General features: G+C 44.5%; 1 protein-coding gene across 2 annotated transcripts in view; it reads right to left on the bottom strand.

The window, feature by feature from the left end:
• Positions 1-24,581, bottom strand: part of LOC140410389 (katanin p60 ATPase-containing subunit A1-like) — a 49,990-nt gene that overhangs the window by 14,692 nt on the left and 10,717 nt on the right. For both annotated transcript variants that reach the window (XM_072498453.1, XM_072498454.1), the window contains exons 2-4: positions 9,005-9,178; positions 4,184-4,341; positions 832-1,021 (exon numbers count right to left, since the gene is read on the bottom strand). In XM_072498453.1, the coding sequence (XP_072354554.1) occupies positions 832-1,021; positions 4,184-4,341; positions 9,005-9,166 (510 nt within the window). In that variant the 5' untranslated portion in view covers positions 9,167-9,178. The remainder of the gene's footprint in view (positions 1-831; positions 1,022-4,183; positions 4,342-9,004; positions 9,179-24,581) is intronic.

Genomic DNA, 24,581 nt, shown 5'->3' with positions numbered 1-24,581 from the left:
CTCACAACCCAAAAGATGTACAGGGTAGGTGGATTGGCCACGCTAGATTGCCCCTTAATTGGAAAAAAATAACTGGGTACTGTAAATTTATTTTGAAAAAATGTATATGGGGTACGGCTGAATTCAGGGGATGGAATGAGCTTTCCCTTTAAGTTATTATCTGTAGACCGCAATAACAAATATTTAGCAGAAAAATGCGTATAACACATTGCAGTTTGAGAATTTTCAAAGGAAGTGCAAGAAGACTTGTGAAGCACAAACTAAACGGTGAATGCCTGCAATAACTAAACATAAAAGTGTCAGCTTAACTCACTTGTTGCCCTCTGGCCTTAGTCAGAGCACTGTAGATTCAAGCCCTACGATGAATTTCTCTCCCCCCACCCCCCCCCAAATTGGTCGCTATTTTCACTCACGCAAGTGACAGCACTTCAAATGAATTTCAAATCAGATTTTTATTTCACTTTACAAACCTCACCAAATGCTGCATGCGTTATGTAAATGGAAAATATGCATCAGGGTCTGTACAGCTAGTGAGAAATATTGGATATATAGTAATATAACATTGCTCATATTTGTAGGTCATGTACCTGGTCCCATTTGATTTTCCATAAACCAGTTCCCCTGTAAGTCTATTAGACAAATCCTCTACTAAAAGCAGTGGGAAATTAGAGACTGTTAAGGCAATCAGGTTGTAGCTTATTATTCTAGCAGCAGAAATCTTCACTCAACCTTTAGAAATACCTGAAGGACTGAAGGCTTTCATGGTCACATCAATTTATTCTTTAATATTTCACCCTAAATAATTACTTATTTTCATTGAATAAAACCTACCTTGTCTTCCTTTCCTTTGTTTTGATTTTCTTTCTTTTCCTTTCCTTTGTTTGCTCTGGCTTTGTCACTGTTTCCTATTCGGGGTACAGGACGGCTAGAACCTCTCAATGGAACTCCGAGGCGATCTTTTTGAGGAGCTCGGAGATCATTGCAAGGAGTTGACTGTCGTTTTCTTGGATGTGGTGATGGTCTACATTCAGGGAAATACACATCAGGCTACTTAGGGGAAGTTAGATCATGATCTCTACACATGCTCAGCTGCACTTTATTGCCTATAATTATACAAAAATACTAAAGAGATAAATGGTTTAGATCTAATTGCAATTACAGAGACATGGGTACAAGGTGACCACGGTTGGGGAAAAAAGTCAGAATGGGGAAATATTCTGATCATGAAGGAAGACAGGATGACACATGGAGAAAAGAAAGGAGCTTGATTTCAAAAAACAGGAAATAGAATCAGGATAGGTGGAGGTTAGGAATAGCATGTCAGGAAATGCGGAGTATCGGATGCCCTAAGCAGGTTTGATACCTCCTCATCATGCGCCAGGCTTAGCCTGATACAATTTAAGGTAGTCCACCGCACACATGACAGCGGCTAGGATGAGTAATTTCTTTGGGGTCGAGGATAGGTGTGCGAGGTGCGTGGGAAGCTCAGCAAATCAAGTCCACATGTTTTGGGCATGCCCGAAGCTTAGAGGCAATGTCCACGGTACTAAAAAAAATGAGTGGTGCCGAGTCCGGAGGTAGCGATCTTTGGAGTGTCGGAAGATCCGGGAGTTCAGGGGGCGAAAGAGGCCGACGTCTTGGCCTTTGCCTCCCTGGTAGCCCAGAGACGGATCTTGTTAATGTGAAGGACTCGAAGCCCCCGAGTATAGAAACCTGGGTTAGTGACATGGCTGGGTTTCTCAGTCTCGAGAAAATAAAGTTCGCCTTAAGAGGGTCAATGTTAGGGTTCACCCGGAGGTATGGTTGAGGTGTGTGAAGATTGGGCTGGGGGGGGGGGGGGGGGGGGGGGGTGGGGAAGAGGGGGAATGTTTAGTCTACCATGTTGATGTCATTGTTTATATTACTGTTATAAAAATTTTCAAATACCTCAATAAAATATTCTTTAAAAAAAAAAGGAAATCCGGAGTAGTTGATAGCCTCCCAAAAAATAGGTATACAGTTGGACAGAATATTAAACAAGCATGTATTGGAGTTTGGAGCAAATGCAATGTAATAATATTTGAGGGATTTCAGTTCTTCATATAGACTGGACCGATCAAATTGGCAAATGTGGTTTGGAAGAGTGCTGTTGTGAGTTTTGGAGGCTTAAAAGGGTCAAATGATCTACTCATGCTCCTAAATATCATGTGGAACCAACTAGGGATAAAGCTATTTCATAGGATCATAGAAGCCCTAAAGTGCAGAAGGCGTCCATTCGACCCATCAAGTCTGTACTGACCTTTCGAAAGTGCTCTCTACCCATGCCCATCACCCGTCCATCCCACCATATCCCTGTAACCCCAAAACCTAACCTGCACATTCTTGGACACTAAAGGGCAATTTTGCACGGCCAATCCACTTAGCCCGGACATATGTGGACATTTTTAGATCTAGTATTGTGCAATGGGGAAGGATTAATTAGTGATGTCATAGTAAAAGATTCACTGGGAAATATAGATCACAAAAAAATTGAATTCTGCAGTAAGTTTGAAAACGAGACACTCCAATCACAAACAAGAACCTTAAACGGAGCCAATTATATAGGTACGAGGGGAAACTGGTTAATGTTGATTGGGTAGATAGACTAAAAGGCTGGCAGTAAATAAACAGCGGGGAAAATTTAAAGAATGTTCAAATTAAAATATTTCAAAACACACAAAACAAAACTTCTAATTTGAGGCTGCCATTCTTGAACATTCAGTGCAAGTACCTTCATTCCCCTCAAAACATGTAGCAACACAACCATACGAAAACGCCTTGCATTCTTCAAAGAACAAATGACCAATTTTAAAGTGGTTCTTATGATGTGGATAGCTAATGCCCTCTCTTTGATAGAGGGTGTCAAAAGTTCTCTTTAAGGTCTCCCTGTAGGATAAACTGCTCAACTCTTCAAGTAGAGGCATGTAAATTCTGCAAATGGAGATTCCACACTATACCTTTGACAAAAACAACCAGTGATAAATGCATGCTGGTGTGATTTGTTGTGGAGTTTTTATTTGCTGGAAATTTTCTTTGCAACTTTTAGAATCATAGAATTTACAGTGCTGAAGGAGGCCATTCAGCCCATCGAGTCTGCACTGGCCCTTGGAAAGAGCACCCTACTTAAGTCTCACGCCTCCACCCTATCCCAGTTATCCCGGTAACCTCACCTGACCATTTTGGACACTAAGGGGATTTAGAATGGCCAATCCACCTAACCTGCACATCTTTGGACTGTGGGAGGAAACCAGAGAACCTGGAGGAAATCAACGCACACACGGGGAGAATGTGTAGACTCCACACAGACGGTGACCCAAGCCGGGATTCGAACCTGGGACCCTGGAGCTGTGAAGCAACTGTGCTAACCACTATGCTACCGTGCTGCTCCACGGTAGTGGGGTTTCTGTCTGGTTGTCATATAACATGGATCACCATGGTGCATGGACGAGTTTCGTAACTGAAAGAAGACAGGTGAAGACGACAACTTTCATATTGTATGTTTTGCGCAACTCAAATTTGTAATTGTAAACACAGGAATTATAATTGTCTATTCAACTGAAAATTAAAGCTCTGGAAACAAAGTAGAACACAAGCCCCCAGATCCTAAGGACAGGGGCAAGCATATGTGGGAGAAAGTTCTGAGCTGCATTTTTAACATATAATGGTTAACTTTATAGGCAAGTTTACATTTGCTCTAGAATTGTCATTTTTATTTGAAATGGTATAAATCTTATTTCTCTGCATTCAACAACTTTGTTAGTGCTGTTCATTGTGACTACCAGGATTGAAAAACCAGATATATTTTGGCATTTTTTCGATGTATCTAATCAAACGTAATTGCAATCTCTAACAACACTTTGCTGTCCACAAAATGTAAATTGCAAATATTCTTTAATGCATGGTTGTAGAACACAGTACTGTAAGAGTCCTTCATGTTTATTTTCTTTGTTCCCATTTATTTTATTATTTTAGGACCGTGGATCCATAATCAGAATGTGCCTTTAAGCAGAGTGGACAGTTTGTTCCTAGGTTTTGTATTTTGGGAGGAGAAACCAGACTTGTTGGCGCTGAGTGAATCTTAGGTAACAGTTTTGGAGGAAGTTGGTTCAATTGGTTAACTGGCACTAGCCCAGAGCGTTATAACAGTACACATGATGTTACGTACTTGCGTTCTACAGGCACAGGCAATGACCAGACTTCTAAGTCACGTGCTGGTCCTTCATGTCTTCCTGCCTGCAAGGGAGAACTGCCATGTTTAAAGCCGTCCAATGTTGCCATAATCTCTCTGACATGCTGACATTCTTCAGTTATCTCTTGCCATACCTGTTGAGATACACAGCAAATAGAAGGTATTAATTCAGTTAAGGAGTTTGGATTTATGTTGAACATGTACAAATCATAGACTTCTCCTGTTGTCCTGGTCAACCTCCCATGTTCAACCACAAAAAACTGACTTAACTGGTCATTTATTTCATTTGCTGATGCTGGGGCACTGCTGCTATGTTTAATATCAATTGTACTTTGAAAAGTAATTCATCGGAGGCAAAACATTTCGTTTTGAGAATCGTAATTAAAAAAAACTGGACAAAGTCAATTCTTTCTTTTTATCTTTGAAAAATTATTTTTATTCAAATTTTTGTCAGAAAAACACAATTTTTGCATAACCGTGCGCAACAATTAACAGAACAAAGAGGAAAAAAATGTTAACCGTATGTACAAAGAAAGGAACAATACAGCGTAACGATTACACCTCCCCCCCCCCTCCCGGGATGCTGCTGCTGCTGCTCTCCTAGAAAGTCGAGGAACGGCTGCCACCTCCGAGAGAACCCCGCCATGGACCCTTTCAAGGCAAACTTTATTTTCTTGAGACTGAGAAACCCAGCCATGTCACTAACCCAGGTCTCTGCACTCGGGCGCTTCGAGTCCCTCCACATTAAAAGGATCCGTCTCCGGGCTACCAGGATGGCAAAGGCCAATACGTCGGCCTCTTTCGCTTCCTGAACTCCCGGATCGTCTGACACACCAAAGATCGCTATCTCTGGACTCGGCACCACCCGCGTGCCTAAGATCTTGGACATTGCATTAGCAAATCCCTGCCAGAATCCCTTAAGAGCCAGGCATGCCCAGAACATATGGACATGATCTGCAGGGTTTCCCGCACACCTCGCACATTTATCCTCAACCCCAAAGAGCTGGCTCATCCTGGTTGCATCATGTATGGCCGGTGGACCATCTTAAACTGGATTAAGCTAACCCTGGCATACGAGGAGGAATTGACCCTGTTTAGGGCGTCCGCCCACAGGCCCACATCCAGCTCCCCACCTAGCTCCTCCTCCCATTTGCCCGTAAGTTCCTCCACTGGGGCTTCCTCCGCCTCCTGAATTTCCCAGTAAATGTCCGAAACCGAAATGTCCCCTCTCCTACCCAGGAGCCGGAGGCCACCCTATCCTGTATCCTGCGTGGGCGTAGCAGCGGAAATGATACCACCTGCTTTTTCAGAAAGGCACGTACCTGAAGGTATCTGAAAGCGTTTCCAGGGGGCAAACTGGATTTCTCCTCCAGCGCTTTCAGGCTGGGGAAGGTCCCGTCTATGAACAGGTCCCCCATCCTTTTGAAAATGAAAATGAAAATCGCTTACTGTCACAAGTAGGCATCAAATGAAGTTACTGTGAAAAGCCCCTAGTCGCCACATTCCGGCGCCTGTTCGGGGAGGCTGGTACGGAATTGAACCGTGCTGCTGGCCTGCCTTGGTCTGCTTTCAAAGCCAGCGATTTAGCCCTGTGCTAAACCTGCCCCTACTTTTAATGCCTGCCCTATACCAGCTTTGAAGCCCTCCGTCTATCCTGCCCAGGACAAATCTGTGATTGTTGCGTATCGGGGTCCAGACTGAGGCTCCCTCCACCCCCCCTGTGCCTTCTCCACTGTTTGGCAGCGCCCGCCAGCCCCCCCCCCCCCCGACTGCGCTCCAGGTACAGTCTCTTTCCTCGCAGGGTCTTATTTACCCATACGAATCCCGAGATGATCTTGTTCACCCACTTAAAGAAGGACTTGGGGATGAAGATGGGAAGGCACTGGAAGACGAACAGAAATCTGGGGAGGACCGGCATCTTAACGGTCTGCACCCTCCCCTCTAGAGATAGCGGGAGCATGTCCCACATTTTGAAGTCCCCCTCCATCTGCTCTACCAGCCGAGATAGATTAAGCTTGTGGAGGGCATCCCACTTTCAAGCCACCTGTATCCCATGGTACCGAAAGCTCTTCTCGACCAATTTCAGCAGAAGCTCTCCCAGTCCCCTTTCCTGCCCCCCTAGCTTGGATCACGAACATGTCGCTTTTCTTCCCGTTTAGTTTGTACCCTAAGAAATTGCCAAAGTCCCTCAGAATCTGCATGACCTCCCCCATCCCCTCTAGTGGGTTTGAAACATACAGGAGCAGATCATCCGCATAAAGCAAGACCCGATGCTCCTCCCCCCCGAACCAACCCCCGCCAGTTCTTTGAAGTCCGCAGCACTATAGCCAGCGGCTCTATCGCAAGGGCGAATAATAACGGGGAGCAGGGGCACCCCTGCTGTGTCCCCCAGTGGAGCCTAAAGTATTCTGACATCACCCTGTTCGTGCGCACACTTGCCACTGGGGCCTGGTAGAGTAGCTGGACCCAACCTATGAACCCCTCACCGAATCCGAACCTTCTTAGCGCTTCCCACAGGTACTCCCATTCCACCCGGTCAAAGGCTTTCTCCGCGTCCATTGCCGTCACCACTTCTGCCTCCGCTCCCTCTGGGGGCATCATGATGATGTTTAGGAGCCTCCGTACGTTGGAGTTCAATTGCCTGCCCTTGACGAAGCCTGTCTGATCCTCCCCTATCACCCCAGGGACACAGTCCTCAATCCTAGCAGCTAAGATCTTGGCCAGCAGTTTGGCATCTAAATTCAGGAGCGATATCGGTCGATAAGATCCACACTTTAGCGGATCTTTCTCTCGTTTGAGGATGAGTGAAATCGAAGCCTGTGACATTGTTGGGGGGAGGGTCCCCCTCTCTTTGGCCTCATTGAAGGTCCTTAGCAGGCGTGGGCACAGGAGTTCCGAAAATTCCTTGTAGAATTCTACAGGGTAGCCATCCGGCCCCGGGGCTTTGCCCGACTGCATGTCCCCTAAACTCTTTACCATCTCCTCCAGCTCTATCGGGGGCCCCAGTCCCTCCACCAGATCTTCTTCCACCTTTGGGAACCTCAGTTGATCCATGAATTGCTTCATCATTCTCTCTTTTGAGAATTCCGCCTGCAGTTTCCGGCGCTCTGTCAGTAGCCCCGTCTCGGGGGTCTCCGCGTAGCACCTGTCTACTCTGAGTATCTCCCCGAAATTCTTTCTTTTTATTAAACTTACAAAAACAGATGTACAGAATTCTAGACTTTGACATCAGTGGAACCACAGCACTAAGCAACAGACATTATTTTCTTCAGCAACATAAACTTCTAAAATCCAAAGAAAAAATTGTAACATTATAAAGACATAAAAAATATACATTTTTCAATAACAAACTTAAAGATCTTTAGTTTTCTTTGACTGTTTTGGTACCTTTATTTGTATTTTGTTCAGAGGCATCCTCTGTCCAAAGCCTGGAGATGGGCGAGGTTGATATCTTTCCTATGGCAGCAGGAATGGAACCAACGTGCCACCATTAAAAACCACTTGCTCATCACAGATCTTACAGCTCAACTTCACATGCTGCGCCAACAATGAACATTCCTCAACCTTTTTCACACTGGCCAAGGACTTTGTCCAGCAAATTGATACAAGTGGGGCCTTACAGGGAACCTGAACTGCAGCTGTAGTGCACCCCAATCAATGATTCAGGTCACTGAAGACTGCCCCCTGACAAAATTCATGGGAGGGCTGAGAGCTCCATTTAGCCACTACTATTGCTTGGCTTGGAGATCACTGCACACGCTGAAAAAAATCATTCCCCCCAGCTGATAATTGGCTAGAGGGAGTTGCCAATTAAACTTATGATTGCAGTTCCCAGGTGGTGAAGACTATAATAATCTTTATTATTGTCACAAGTAGGCGTACATTAACACTGTAATGAAGTTACTGTGAAAATCCCCTAGTCGCCACACTCTGGCGCCTGTTCAGGTACACTGAGGGAGAATTCAGAATGTCCAATTCACCTAAACAGTCTTTCGGGACTTGTGGGAGGAAACTGGAGTATCAGGAGAAAACCCCTGCAGACACGGGGAGAATGTGCAGTGACCCAGCCGGGAATCGAACCTGGGTCCCTGGCGCTGTAAAGCAACATTGCTAACCACTAAGCATGTGTAACACAGAACTTAACAATGGGACTGAAAGCATCTACCATTCTGCAAAGGACGACAGGTTTTCCAAATGATTTGATGATCTGCAGAATTATTTTTCTTCAGGTATAGCTTAATATTTTAGCAACTGTTTAGATGGATAATATAGATGGATGGGGCAGGGAGAAGGGGTGGAGTGGAAGAAAGGGTGGAGGAGAGAGGGTGGAGAGTGCAGGGAAGAAATAACAGGGGTGAAGGAGAGAAAGAGTGCATGTGAGAGAGAATAGTGCAGCTACCCCAAACAAAATAAGTCTTGAAATGTGATCAGGTAAAGCCAAAGGCGTTGATTATTATTATCTGTTCATTTAAGAGTAAAAACATTTATGTTATATGATTGACAGCATTTGCTGATTCCCAGAACTGGGATTTTCTGTTATTATCTCTGCCACCTCCAGCCAATTTACACTCAACAAAGATGGCTGGAAGGATGACCCAGAATCTGCAAATCAAATCTATTCCCCCTGGTAATGAATAGCATCTGTGATATAATTGGTTATATGTTGTTGCTGTCAAATATCACAGCTTCCAACTTAGACATAGCAAATATGAGCACAGAACCGAAAATGCTTTCATATAGTACAGGACACCAGTTGTGCAATAGGCCACAGAAATCTGAAAAGAGTGAGGCTCTTACCTGATTCCATTTCTGCTTGTATGAAGGATCTCTAACAGAAGATAAGTACTTTTGAATCTGTTCAATTACTCCTTGGTAGTACACTATTGCAGAATCATAATTTCCCAATAATGCATATTCTCGGCCCAACTTCACATTCTCACTGATCTCCAGAAGACTCATTTTAACTGCATTCTAGAAGAACAAACACAAAGATTGTTTAAAACTTCAGGAAACACAACCAACTGGGACGCATGGTACATTTAGAATAGTTTACCTGAACATAGCTTCACTAGATTTCAACTACAGCTAGCGGCTCTCTTATTGTGTTACTCAGATATAAAAACGTTATTCAATTTTTGAGCAAATAATCTAAAAGATTGATACACCATATAGCAGTGGGTTCAACATTATTGTTCCTCGAAAGTAAAGTTACACCAAAGTTCTATCCGACTATGCTAAGTGGGTGGCAATGATCCCATGCGAAAAATAAAGAGCATTATTCAGTTCCCTGCCTAACATTCCTCCCTCAATTATTAAACCAAAAAAAGAGATTAATTGGTGATTTACCTCTTTCTATTTGTGGACCTAACCAACAAAAGACTATTGATCCTCGAAACTAAATCACTTATGTGAAACATTGTAAAGTTTTTATGCAGAAAGGCATTATATTCATGCAAGCCTTTCATTCAGTAACTGCGTCCTGAGTTTACCAGTTTCCTGAGTTTAACACTCTTAATTCTGCCCTTCTCTGTCTTTGTTTTATCTTTTGCCTCTCATTGTTATACTTATTCATTGTACACTCTATTTGCATATAAAGCAACTCCGAAGAGCCATGTGCATCTGAAACGTTAACTCTTTCTCTCTCTGCCCAGGTACCTCTTCCTACTAAGATCCATCCCGATCTATATCCCCAATGCAGTTTCTAACTCAGTGGACAAGTTAATCATGACTTTTGTATGGGGGGGAAAGAATGCTAGGATCACAAAGAAGGTCCTTCAGAAAACAAAATCTAGGGGAGGGCTAACCTTCCCAAACTTACAATTCTACCACTAGGCAGCGACAGCGGAAAGAGTGATGGGATGGATAAAGGAGCCAGAAGCCGAGTGGGTGCGCGCAGAGGCCTCCTGCAAGGGACCTCTCTCTGGGCCCTTGCCACGACGGCACTCTCATCCCTGGCGAAGAACACTCCAGCAGCCCAGTGATAGCCACCCTCCAGACGTGGAGCCAACTACGGCAGCAATTCGGACTGACCAAGATGTCCGACAAAGCCCCCATCTGCAATAACCACCGATTCACACCAGCACTCACCAACGTCACCTTCAAAAGGTAGAGACAGGACGGGGGGGGGGGGGGACATTGACAGTCAGGGACCTATACACTGATGGTAGGGTCACAACACTGGACTAACAAAGCAGAGATTCCAACTAGCTAAAGGCAAAGAACTCAGATACCTGCAGCTTAAAAACTTCCTACAGAAGGAGACAAGGACATACCCGCGACCACCACAACAAATTAGAAGAGCTACTGGATGCACACATCCTAGACAGAGGCAACCGTAGTGACATGTACGAACGACTGCTAGAGAGGGCCGACACCAAACTGGACTCGACAAGGAGGAAATGGGAGGAAGACTTGGGGTTCAAAATAGGGTGGGGATTCTTGAGCGAAGCACTGCACATGGTCAACTCTACCTCCACATGCGCAAGGCTCAACCTAACGCGGCTAAAAGTGGTACATAAAGCCCTCTTGACCAGAACCCGAATAAGCAGGTTCTTCCCAGAGGTTTAGGATAAATGTGAACGGTGCCAAGGTGGCCTGATCAACCACGCGTACATGTTCTGGGTACTGGACAGCCTTCTTCGAGGTAATGTCCAAAGTGGTGGGGATGAGGGTGGAGCCATGCCCGAAAATGGCAGTTTTCGAGGTATCAGATCAGCAAGATCTCTTCATGGGGAGGAGGGCGGATGCCCTTGCCTTTGCCTCCCTGATCTCCTGCCATAGAATCCTGCTCGAATTCGCCATCCGTGGGTCGGAAGAGGGCTTCCACAAAACACAGGAGCCATTCAATCGACTGTTCAGAGACCGGTTTGTGGCCAAACGTAAATAATAAGTATAAAGAGGAAAGCGAGGGAGGAACCGCAGGCTGGGGGATGCAGCAGTGAAGAAGGGGTCAGGAAGGGGGGAGGGAGAGAAGCACAGGGAAAGACAAAGTATCAGCAACCACAGCACAGCAAGAGAATGTAAGGACAACAGGAAGGGGAAACGAGCAATGGCCCAGTTAGATGATCGGTAAAAAGGAAAGAATAGAAGAGAGGGGAGGAAAGACCCCTCCCTTCCGGGTATATTTCCTAGAGCTTGTGTATTTTGCTTTATACCTGTATCTATAACTTACACGAAATGTTATTTTAAAACATTTATTAAAAAAAGGGAGGGCATCGGGGGGGGCGGTTAGGCAGAGGGGAGCTGGAGGAAGGGGTAGGAAGGACTGTACACCGAGTCAGACGGCGACACACTGTAGATAGAGAAACCCAAGAAGCCTTTTTTGTACTGTACAATAAATGAAAACCAACGGCAATGTATATAATTTTGAAAATGCCAATAAAAAGATTTTAAAAAAAAACTGTTTCCCTCTCTCCACAGACGCTGCCAGATCTGAGTTTATCCAGCAATTTCTGTTTTCAATCCACATTTGCAGCATTTTGCTATTATATTGCATTCTGTTAAGTCTCTTCTTCCCTCTATCAACTCTCCCATTTTTATGGCTGTAGCTATGGGATTGTCGCGTATTCTTTTCCTGTTGTATTCAAGTTGTCCAAACTATAACGCATCCAATATGGAATGCAGGAGTAATTTCGTCACCCGGAATGTGTAATTAGTTTCACAAAGAATAGTCAAGGTAAATAGCATAGCCTTTAAGGGAAAACTAGATAAGTACATGAGATATAATTAGAAAGATATGCCAATTGGATCAGATGAGGAGGGGGCAGAAAGTTAATTGGTCATAAATGCTGGCATTGACTAGTTGGGCTAAATAGTCTGCTCCTGTCCCTTTGATTCAAGATACATTTCTATGTCATATTTATGATAAAGATCAAGGTACACAGAATAATGACAGGCAAGAAGCAATGAGGTTGGAAGTAGGTATTACGCATGGATGGGGTCAGGCCACATGGAAGCTGGAACATGCACTTGAGAAAGAGAAATGTAGTGATAGGGTTGATGGCAGGAAGAATCTAAGGGATTTAGCAGTGAGTTGTGAAGACTGCAGAAGCCTCGAGACTGCAAACGAAGAGTGCGATAACATGCAAGAAATGTTTTAATTTAACCATAAACATTTCCAATTCCTGTTAGAAATGCACCCATCAAGTTTTGCCTTAAGGCCTATTATGAAGCCAGATGTCAGCTGTCCCTCGGTTTAAGGACGGCGTCTCATAAGGGTCAGGAGTTTCTGCCAGGGTCTTCATGTATCTGAAGAGGCTGATTCTTGACCTGGAGATCTTTGGGCACATGGAGCAGGGTGTCCCATAAGGCAGGGATTTTCAAAGTGGGGGTTGCGACCCACGGGTGGGTCACAGGCGGGTGTCGGGAGGGTCGCGGAGCCATCCATCGCGGCGTTCGGGAATTTGCGCACAACAGCCGGCTTTTAACAATGCCGGCTGCAACCAGCTAAAAAAAATGCGGGTGCACTGCGCATGCGTGCCAGATCAGTGCACATGCACGGAGCCCAGCGAGAAGCACCGCTTCCTACTGATTTCAGAGCACTGACCCAGAAGATTATTTTAAAAATTCAATGCAATCTTTCTGCCTGAAGTGAGGCAGAGAGGTCACGCGCCCCGAACCCTGACATCACATGCTTTGGCCGTGATTGCGAATCCTCCATTTTGTCAGCAGCAAACAAGTAAATGAGGACCAAGCAGGCTCGCCTCTCGCATTAAAGATAAGAAAAATGCTGGGTCGCGAAGGTCGGCCGGCGTGGGTCGCGAAGGTCGGCCGGCGTGGGTCGCGAAGGTCGGCCGGCGTGGGTCGCGAAGGTCGGCCGGCGTGGGTCGCGAAGGTCGGCCGGCGTGGGTCGCGAAGGTCGGCCGGCGTGGGTCGCGAAGGTCGGCCGGCGTGGGTCGCGAAGGTTTGCCGGTTGGTAGAAATGGGTCTCCGGAAAAAATGTTTGAAAACCACTGTCATAAGGTACTATGATCTGGAATACAGGATTTTCTTCCTTTTCTTTCCTTCCCTGCAACTACTCTTATCTCATCATTAAGATGTTTGTGATTCAAAGCGCGATGCAACATGGGCAAATTGACATCATTTTGAATGACTGGTAGCCGGCTCCTCCCAGTCATTTATGTCAATTCTGCTGCACTTCACTGTCCTTGTCCTGCCTGGAATGTTAGCCAATTGAGGGCTGAGAAAACAGGGCCTGGCAGGGCAGATGCTTTTCAGCCATCTGACACTATTTCCAGTCCAAAGTTCACTTTGCAATTTTGTACTGGGCACCTCTGTCCCAACCAGATATCCAGTGACCTTTCAAAGATCTGTTACCCACACGCAGATTCTTGACTAGGGATTTGCAGGTTCACAGCCCTGTCCCTATTCGCCAATTCTCCTTCGTCACAAGACTTAGTGGATGGGCCCTGGGAGAAGTCTGCATGCATGACTTTGTGTATTGTGGGGATCTTGGGCATCATTATTGTCCACCTGATCACGACAGGTTGGTGGTCAGATTTCAGCCATGTGTCAAACCACGATGACTGGGACTGCCATACCACTACAGCCTTCTTTCACCTTTGCAGCTGCTGAGCTGCAGAGTTTCTGTTGCCTATTTTGCTGCCAAGGACCTTTTGGACAGCACTTTATCTGGCACCTTCCCCCTGACCATGCCACCATGGATAGCCCCATCAGGAGCATAAACTCCCAATAGCATCGATCAAGAAAGTTGGAATGCACAAGTCTCTCCATTATGTCATGGTGGCAATCATCGAAGGACCCGAGTCCATAATAAGTCAGCAAACAAAGTACTGCTGCAAATAGCCATTAAAACAAACTTCAGCTATCAATGCTAACAAGTATTGTGAACTGTGAGGAGAGTGATAAATTGCTGGTGAAATAGGCAGGTGCATTAAAGATAAAAAATAAACGCAGAAAAGTATGAAGTTATATGTTTTGGTAGGAAGAGCAAACTAAGGCAATATAAAATAAAATATATATTTCTAAAGGAGTGTAGGAGCTGATAGACAAAGCCTGGAGATGGGCTGAATGGTTGAAGGAGGCCATTCGATGAAGAGGAGAACAAGAACAAGAGTAGGGCATTCAGAACCTTGAGCCTCTTCCGCAATTCAGTTAGATCTGTTGAACTCCATTTTGTGTCATTTCTGTACAGAAGGCCATTCTGCCCATCATGTCCTTGCCAGCTCTCTGCAAGAGCAGCTTAGTAGTCCCACTCCCCTGCTGTTTCCCCATTGAGTCAATTTTGGATGCATTTAATCTATATACTTTTTTTCAGTTGACACAGTTTCTTGAGAGAGAATTTCATATTTCCATAACTTAATTTCCACAAGTGAAGAAGTGCTTCCTGATCTCACACAAAATAGCCTACTTCTAATGTTAAGAAATAGTGTCCTTTTGCTCTGGGCTCCCTTACCCGAAAAATAATTTCCCTGTATTGATCCTTTTGAATCATTTTATCAATTTAAACCCAAATTAAATCACCCCACAACTCAAGGAAATTAAGTCAAGTTTATGCAACTTACCACCTAGGCCGCTGTCTTGATAATAATAATCTTTATTAGTGTCACAAGGAGGCTTACGTTAACACTGCAATGAAGTTACTGTGAAAATCTCCTAGTCGCCACACTGCCGGCGCCTGTTAGGGTACACTGAGGAAGATTTACTCGCTCTTCAGCGTCAATGACCACCTTTGACCAATCTTTAAGTGAACCCTCTTAATACTGGGCTGCAGTGGTCCAGATGGGCAATGGGAGATAAATAATAAATGCCAGTGACGCCCACACATTCATATACACAAACGAATATTAAAAAACCTCGATGTTTTCTATTTATGCCTCAATACATTTCAGAAACCCCTTAAAAGCATTATAAATACCAAGGTGTTATTGAAATAAAGCAGATATCCTCATAATAATGCATTGTGCATTACATGTAATACTTTTGTAGTGCCAGACAGCACATTCTCCATCTCACCTTGAGCAGCACTGGGTACATATCAAAAACAGTAAATCAGCATAACAGTCATCATGTCTTAGTTTGCTCTTCCTACTTTTCTGCATTTATTTTTATACAGGAAATCGATTAGCAAAATAATGAAGAATGGGCTTGAATTTATATAGTGCCCTACATGTCCTCAGTGTTCTTTACCAAACTACTTTTAATTGTTATGTAAAAACACTGCAATTAATTTGCACACTCCAAAGCCCCACAAATGGCAAGATGAAAATGGACAGTTAATCGTTTTTTAAAAATAAAATGTAGGTAAAGAAATAAATGTGGTCCAAAACCCCCCTTTTATTCAAATAGCGCTTTGGGACCGTTAACATTCACATGCATACAAGTATTGAGCCTTGATTGCATCTAAAAGATCTCATCAACAATAAATTACAGTAGTGCACTGAAATATTAGATATGGGTCAGAATCTTTTTACCCAAAACGCCTTTTATAAAAAAACCCTAACATAAAAACTATCAGGAGCCGCAAGACAAAAATTCAGAATTTCAAAACCAAACACTTGCCGAACTGACAACTCTCTCTGGTAAAATGCATAATTTGCATATATAATAAATAAGGCACATGTATTAAGTTTATGGATCAACGGGAAAAAAATAAAAATAAGACCTAACTTTGAACAATCAAGTTTTTAAAACATTTTAAACATTAAATTTTGTCAGTAATCATCTTTAAAACACACTTTAACTTAAAACGCATAAAATTAAGACAATTATTTGGGGTATTTGATTCTCTTGATAAAAAAATTGCTTCTAATAACATATTTAGATGTGTTTAGCATCTCAGCTATATTAGAAGCAATAACGGGTTGCATCCATAAAATCTGATCCTTGGACCAAAGGCATTACCTACAACTATGGTGTAGCTATACCAATTCAAGAGGTATATCCATCGCTTGGTAATATTTTTAATTAAAATTATCATTTGAAACCTTAAAGTGCAACATAGTTTTTTTATTCCTATTCCCACAGTAAAACACAGCTGGCAGCACAGTGGCGCAGTGGTTAGCACTGTTGCCTCAGGCTGAGGACCCGGTTTCGATCCCGGCCCCGCATCACTGTCCGTGTGGAATTTGCACATTCTTCCCGTGTCTGAGTGGGTCTCACCCCCACAATCAAAAGATGTTCAGGGTAGGTGAATTGGCCATGCTAAATTGTCCCTTAATTGGAAAAAAATAATCGGGTATTCAAAATTTATTTAAAAAAGGAAAATGCACCTCTCGCATTTCCTGACAATTTTTTCTTTAGACATTTTTCATGTTACTGCAATCCAACTGGAAAAAGTTAGAGCTGTAACTGAGATATTAAAGAGCTATAGGTAACTCTAGAGCCACAGATTGCAGATCCCTGGCCAAGACTACATGCTCAAGTCCCCTGAATGTGACTACGATCCTTGATCTTCTGACTGGTGTATGCTATCAGAAAGCTAAGCTGACACCGAAAAACAGTATGCCAGTGCTCCACACTTCCTGGATCATATTATTTACACAGTGATTCTCAATCTGGGACCTGCAAAATAATGCAGAAATGCTTTCCAGGTAGGGCGAGCATTACAGGTGGGTAACTGCCCAAGACAGGGCATGAGCCAAGAGTAAGTGAATGAGTGATGGATGGAGGCAGACAGGGCATGAGCCAAGACAGCCAGCATCCAAAACATGCCGCGCACAGAATGGACTGGCTGGCTGTTTCACCTAAGAGGGGTGTGTGTTTGGAGGAACACTGAAAACAGCACAAAGATCAGTGCGTAGACTGCAGTTTCTAAGGTTGGTAGTAGGTGCTAGGTGAATTCCGCTTTCTTTGAGAGAGGAATTTAAAGAAAAATCCCTCTAAATACTACATACTCAAACCCAAACAAAGAGCACTAAAATACAAGTTCACAACCCCAAAAGATGTGCGCAGTGCAGGTGAATTGGCCACACAAAATTGCCCCTTAATTGGAAAGGAAATTGGGTACTCTAAATTTAAAAAACTAAAACTAAAAGACAAGTTCACCCTGGGCACCATTTTCCCTAAACTCAAACCTATCTAGAAGTGCAGAGTGATGAGCTCTGCAGTGAGAAGCAAGCACTCTCATCTCACTGATGTTTCAAAGCAAACAGTTTTCTTAAAAACATTACTAAACACTTCTCACATGATATACTTTCATAATGAGGTATAGTATTATAATTTACTCAAGGGGGGGTCATGATTACAAATCCATTGGGTAATAGATCCTTCAAAGGCCTCCATAGACTTATGCCATACTTCATTATATCACCATGAACAGGCTCAAAAGAGGCTAAATGACCTATTACTGTTCTTATATGCAAATTATGCAGGTCTATGCAAATTTCATTGTTGATTTACTCATATGTAAATTTCTTCTATCACATCATTTTCAACTACCAAACATCAGAGCTTTAATTTAAGTTATATTATGTAGTTTCTAATTTTATAAAGAAACCTCTCCCTCCATTGTAAGTTGTACTCGTTCATATTTACCTTTGCTATGGGCCAGGTTTTAGAGAACCCCAAAGTGTATCATGGAGTTCGCCTGACCCACAACTTTTAATAGATTGTGGTATGGGGAGCACACGGCCCACTCTACAGGTGTGACACAGCAGAAATCGCAAAGTATTTTTAAAGCAAAACAATGTTTATTCTATGAACTCAAGTTAACCTTTTTAACACATACAGTGGACATCTTAGCAAACATCAATTCAAATACAGCCCCCAAAGAATACAACGCTAAGTAATGCGTACGCTGTCCCTTTAACATCCAGAAGACTTACAAAAAACATAACCTTTAACTGAAGCACGTTAGGTTAAAGTCACTACTCAGAACATTTATAATTCTGAATTCACCAAATGATCAAGAGACAGTCTTTTCATGGCAGAGAGATCAACAGTACACCTGCCCTGTCTGGCTTCAGCTCCAACACTGAAAACAAAACCAAAACACACCCTGCAGCCTGCTCAAAAACAAAGTAAAAAGCTGACAGACAGCCCAGCTCCACCCACACTCTGATGTCACTGATAAACACCCATTTCTTAAAGGTACATTTCTTAAACACCCATTTCTTAAAGGTACTCTCACATGACACCTCCCCCCATGAAAAAAAAATAAACCCATCAACTTCAAGATGGTTTCATTTTTCACCTTTCCACTATCCTTTAACAAATGCACACAGTAAATATACTTTTTCGTTTCAAAAAATAACACACGCAAACAGGTATAATAATAATATAGTTCTTTTTTTTCTTCTTCCTCCAACTGGAACCCTTCGCGATTGACAGTCTCTTTGAACAAGAAGGTCTCTGCACGATCCGTACATTTCTCTACGCCTCGGCATTTCTTTTTAAAGTCAGATACTTTAGTTCAATCTGATCACAGAGTCCCTTGTAATTCTCCAACACAGGAGCATTGGTTATCACAGCTTTCAGGCAGTCAAATGCCTGTTGACACTCCGCTGTCCACTGGAATTTGTTAAACTTCTTCAGCAAGTCCATCAGTGGAGCAATCATGCAAAAAACTTTTGCACAAATGTTCGATCAAATCCACTCATGCCAAGAACTCGCATTATTTCCCTTCGTCTTGAGGGTATCGGAAACTCCTCAATAACTGTTGGTTTCACATCCCGTGTGACCATTCGACCCTGTCTGATTGTATGGACAAGGAAAGTGACTTGGGCTTTTCCAAATTCGCTTTTGGCTAGGTTTATCACCAAACCCGCCTCCTGAAGTTGATCGAATAACTCCATCAGATGTTTTAAACGTTCTTTCCATGAATGGCTGAAAATTACCAGATCGTCGATGTATGCCGCACAATTGGGTAATCTTGAAGCAACTTTGTTAGTTAACCGTTGAAATGTGGCTGGGGCGGTTTTTCATGCCAAATGGCATAACTGAATAGGTATATACCATCTGGAGTCACAAAAGCTGAAATCTCCTTCGCCCTTTCAGATAAAGGTACCTGCCAGTAATCTTTTAAGTAAATCCAGTTTGGAAATAAAAGCTGATTGTCCCACTTTCTCAATGCAATCCTCCAAACGTGGGATAGGATAAGAGCCTGTTCTTGTAACTGCATTAACCGTTCTATAGTCCACACACAACCATTGGGTACTGTCTGGTTTTGGTACCATCACTATGGATGAGCTCCATTGGCTGCAACCCACTTCAATTCTGCCATTTTTAAGCATACTCTTGAGGAATTGAACTAAAGAAAAGGGATGACCAGTTAGGATAGTGTAGAGGTATACCCTAATATAGGAAAGCAGAAGATTAGGATAGTGCATTTTAGACATTCATTCAGGTTGCAGGGAATGGACAAAGGGATTGGGCAAAATATGGGTGAGAGGGGGATGGGTAACTATTAGGACCGGTTCTTTGCACAAAGGATGCTGGGAGAAAGAGGCCCAGGGATGAGGAATGTATAGTGGGCCTATCAGGATCAGTGGTTGTAAAGGTCAGGTTATAAGGCTAGGTCAAGGAATGTGGGAGAAAGACCTGTGAGAATCTTGTACTCGTTACCATTACCTTATTTGGTCGGGAGTATGTGGAACTTGATACTACATGAACGTATATGTGGACGCATGTTTTGTCTCCCTTTGTTCACTCACTCTGGGGAAGTTGGAGACTGTGGTCTCTGAATTTGTCAGGGTGAGTGAGGCTTGCAAGCGGGTTGAAATAAAATAAAGGAATACCTATATATCCGAACTCAGCCTTTGACTGAGACCAGACTGTGGACAGAAAGAACTCAATTTCATCATTTGGTGGCAGCGGGTGGGATTTCAACAGGCGATCACTGGTCATCTGCGAAATCAGAATTAAACTGATCTCGGACGGGGAGAGAGGAAATGGGCCCACAACGTGAGTAGCTGGAAAATGACCATGTTGGTTTTCCTCTGTCTCGTAGCCTGATCACTCGCACATGGTCAGGTAAGGTCATCTCGACGAAATCAAAGGTCAGTCTGGCGGATTAGAAAAACTAATTTCAGTCGATATAGGTACAATTGAGGGCTAAAAAGAAATGAAATTAGACTGAGGGAATACGAGGTAATAATTCAGTTGGAGACTGAGGGAATGCTGCCTAGTAATTCAGTTGCATGTTGAAGATCAGATTTGGTTAAGTTAAAAAAAAAAGTTTTTTGTTCTTGGACTGTAGGGGTGAAAAACGCAATCCAAGGGCTAGTTCGATTATGGGGAATTGTCTAGATAACACGAGTGACCCGGGTTGCCCATTACAGGTATTATGTGAAAGATATCCAGATAAAGGAAAAGGGTTTAGGCAACTTTCAGGAGCATTGAATAAAAAGTTGGGAGATGAATGTCCACTAGGGGTTGGTCAAAAGGATTCAAGGGAATATATGGAAAAAAAACAGGACGATTAAAATTAAGGAGCTGATGAATTATGGAGACTATATTGTCAAGAGGAAAAAGATAAGACCTTGTTGTCAAGTTAATGCCCTTAAAATGGGAATATCAATTAGCGAAGGGGGAAATCAGAAAACGTTGGCACTCCTACAAAAGGAGTGCGCATTCAAAAAACGCGCATAGAAAGAGGCGAGGCACAAAAAGGGGTAAATCTAATCGAAAGAAATGGACTGCGTGGTTCAATGGCTGGCCTTGCATTGACAGAGGTAGACGATGACTTAGAGAATTGGACTGTGCCCGGTAGGGTTCCTACATCACCCCCACCACCACCTCCCCCAGAATACCAGAATTTGTACCCAGCCATTACTCCCCAGACTCAATACACGCCAGCCATTACGGTCTCCTCGGACCTGGTTAAACAGGCCCGGTTAATTATCTCTCCCCCTCTGGCTGGTAGTCTAGCATCCCAGCAGGGGTCAGTACCAGCCCCTTCAATGGGAGGGGCCAGGTATTACTTCCTCGCCACCAGCACCGGTAGGGTTCCTACATCGCCCCCACCACCACCTCCCCCAGAATACCAGAATTTGTACCCAGCCATTACTCCCCAGACTCAATACACGCCAGCCATTACGGTCTCCTCGGACTTGGTTAAACAGGCCCGGTTAATTATCTCTCCCCCTCTGGCTGGTAGTCTAGCATCCCAGCAGGGGTCAGGGCCAGCCCCTTCAATGGGAAGGGCCAGGTATTACTTCCTCTCCACCAGCACCAGTTAGGAAAAAGGCACTGTTGTACAAGCCCAGTTACGTGCAGAACCCGATCTCAGACTATGAAAAAGAAATCTAAGGCCATTCGGAACCCATTGCACCTACGACCTAGATTACTTAAACAGGACAGAACAGAAAACTCTGTCTCTACGGGACGAGGATAGGGACGATCCTGAGAAACTAGGGTCCCCTACATCAGAGTGCGAAGACTCTGATGCCTCTGATGGGGAATCTCCCCAAATTATGCCACCTCCAGCGCCTCCTGGAGAAACTCGGTGACAGGTACCGATTAGGAAAATGCCCAACCCTGACGCAGCCACGGCAGCAGCTAATCCCACGATAAGAGTTTTATCTTCCGTGGAGACCTAGCGAGATGATGGCTATTCTAGCTGCAATTCCAGACATGAAGAAATCCCCTGCTGCGTTTGTGGACTACCTAAGAACCACCATCTCCGTTTATCAAGCAGACTCTAGGGACCTCTGGGCCCTTGTCCAACAGGTTTTAACCCCAGATGAATACCGCAGTCACCTCAACCATTTGAATTATGCCGACCATGATGCACTTCAACAGGCCCATGCCCAAGATGATGATAGACGGGCACAAATCCTGAATGCGCTAAATGTCACGTTTCAAAAGCCCATAAACATCTCTGCCATCTTAAATATCAAACCCAAAAAGACAGAGGAGCCAGAGGAATTTCTGGAACGCTTTAAATGAGATATATCGTGGACAATCAGGCGACTTACCATTTCAAAACGATCAGAACTCCCCCCAATATTGTGCTATGTTGATGCATTGCCTACCCCCTTCCATGGCCACCGCTGTGAAATGTACTAATATGAATTGGACAGAGAATGACCCTTCCCAGATGGCCGGGCAGTTAGATTTTATGGAAAGAGGGTGAAGGCCACGAAGGGGGCCAGGTTACGAAGATTAAGACCGAATATGTCATGAAAAAGGACGATTTAAGACCCCAACCGAATATGGATGCAGTGGCTTACCAGATGGAACCCCAATATTGCGATCTCGGGTGGGTGGATCAGTACGGGAGGAGATATCAAACCCACCCAAATGGACCTTCAGCCCCCCCCCCCCCCCCTACGGCCCGCCGTATGAACCGGCAACCTTACAACCACCCCCCCCACCTGCGAGGCCATGGGTCAACCGCAAGGAGGGGGCAAGGATACAAAAGGGATCATTCATGCTTCAACTGTGGCCAAACAGATCACTGGCATCAGGAATGCCCAGTTAGAAGACAGGCAGTAGAAGGAGGACACCCGCCTGCAAGGAGGGGGTATCCACCAAGGGGAGGGCAGATTAGGTAGACTAACTTCTCCCAGGCAAACCCCTTCCCATCCCAAGATTGACAAGCCAATTTTGTTATACGGACCCTCCAATCGGACAGAGAACTCATTATATCTCTGCAGATAGGGGATCTACATTATCCATTCATGGTCGACACCGGAGCAGCCATGTCTTCGGTGCAATCAGTACTCCAACTACCAGTATCTGACCACACCCAGCATTTGCCAGAGTTTCAAGGCCAAGTGTGTCAATATCCCCTTTCTGAACCAGTAAAGGTGACTTATGAAAATGAGTCGTCAGACCATCAATTTGTGATTACCACCGGATTTGACTGTAACTTGCTGGCCCGAGATCTACTGTGTATATTCCAGCTGCGGCTGGAATGCGGGGATGAAGGGGTAACGGTTCAATCATGGAAGCCGGCAAGACAATGTTATGTTTCCACTACATCTCAGTGGTGGACGTTAGACATAGAACGTTCATTGCACCACGTTACCCTCGCTTATGACAGATCCGGACGGGACCGGAAACTAGAGGAAAAGTATCAGTTGTTAATCGGGACCGAATGGCCAATCACAATCACGGCAACTGTCATAGGACAGGAAGGCATAGCCGACCTTGTAGCAATACCACCACATTTGTGGCAACAATCAGCCTCCGTGGCTCCACATATTACACGTGAAGTCCACAACCCACACCATGCTAAGGATCTGGAGCTTATGGTAAAAAGGGCAGTGGACCAATCGAATCCGACAGAATATACACCCCAAGTACTGCCAGATGGCACTTCTATACAGTACTCAGAGAATCCCGAGACGGTTAACACCCGACTCCTACATCATCTGGGGCGTGATGTTTTGGCTTACGTTAATCCTCAGGTGTGGGCGGATCATCCGTCACAGGTGGGACTAGTGAAGGTTGTACCCATTGAGGTAGCGATTAAGGACCATGCAGCGCTGCCTTCTATTCGGCAACACCCCCTGAAACTCCAAGCGGTCCAGTCTATAGCCAAATTGATACAAGGACTGCTGCAATAGGGAATCCTGGTCCCGTGCCAATCAAGATGTAACACACCCATACTTGCGGTGCCCAAACCAGGCAAGCCGGACTAGTACCGGCTGGTACAGGACCTACGTTCGATTAATGCCATCGCACAGCCGTTACATGCTCTCATCTCTAATCCCGCCCACATACTGGCTCAGATCCCAGCCCAGGCCCGGGTTGTTGTCATAGTCGACCTCTAACATGCTTTCTTTGACCTTCCACTCGCACCTGAATGCCAGTATTTGTTTGCCTTCACTTATAATGGACAACAGTATACCTGGACCCGACTCACACAGGGATTTGTCAACTCACCTACGCTCTTCTCCAGATGTCTGCAGACCCAACTCCAGGCTCTGAATTTCGAGCATGGCTCTACTCTCGTACAGTATGTAGATGACCTATTGGTAGCAAGCCCCGACGAGCCCAGTAACAGGGAGGACGTGATACAGTTATTAAACCACCCATCTTCGTTGGTCTATATTGTTTCACAATCTAAGGTACAGGTGGCTCAAACGAAAGTTAAGTTCCTGGGAGTCTTACTCACAGCCACAGAAAGAAGCCTTGAAGCCAGTCGGATTGAAACTATTTGCCAATTCCCCACCCCTACCAGAGCCAAAGAGGTCTGTCACTGGCTGGGCATGGTAAATTATTGGAAGCAATGGATACTGAACATTGCTGTCTATACTAAGCTGCTGACGCCTTACACCAGCAAGGAAGGGACTTTTACCAGCGAGGCACTCGAAAGCTTCCGTCTCCTGAAGCAGGCCTTATTACACACCCCAGCCCTAGGCAGGCCATTATACGACCGACCGTTCCAGAATAGTACAATATAACTGGAAGGGTGCTCAACAGCAGTACTAACTCAGCAACATGGGGATAAGCACCGGCCCGTGGC

This window comes from Scyliorhinus torazame, chromosome 4 (genome assembly GCF_047496885.1).
Source record: "Scyliorhinus torazame isolate Kashiwa2021f chromosome 4, sScyTor2.1, whole genome shotgun sequence".
Classification (NCBI taxonomy): Eukaryota; Metazoa; Chordata; class Chondrichthyes; order Carcharhiniformes; family Scyliorhinidae; genus Scyliorhinus; species Scyliorhinus torazame.
The sequence above is the reverse complement of the archived record's forward strand: the minus strand, read 5'-3'. Positions and strand labels throughout refer to the sequence as shown.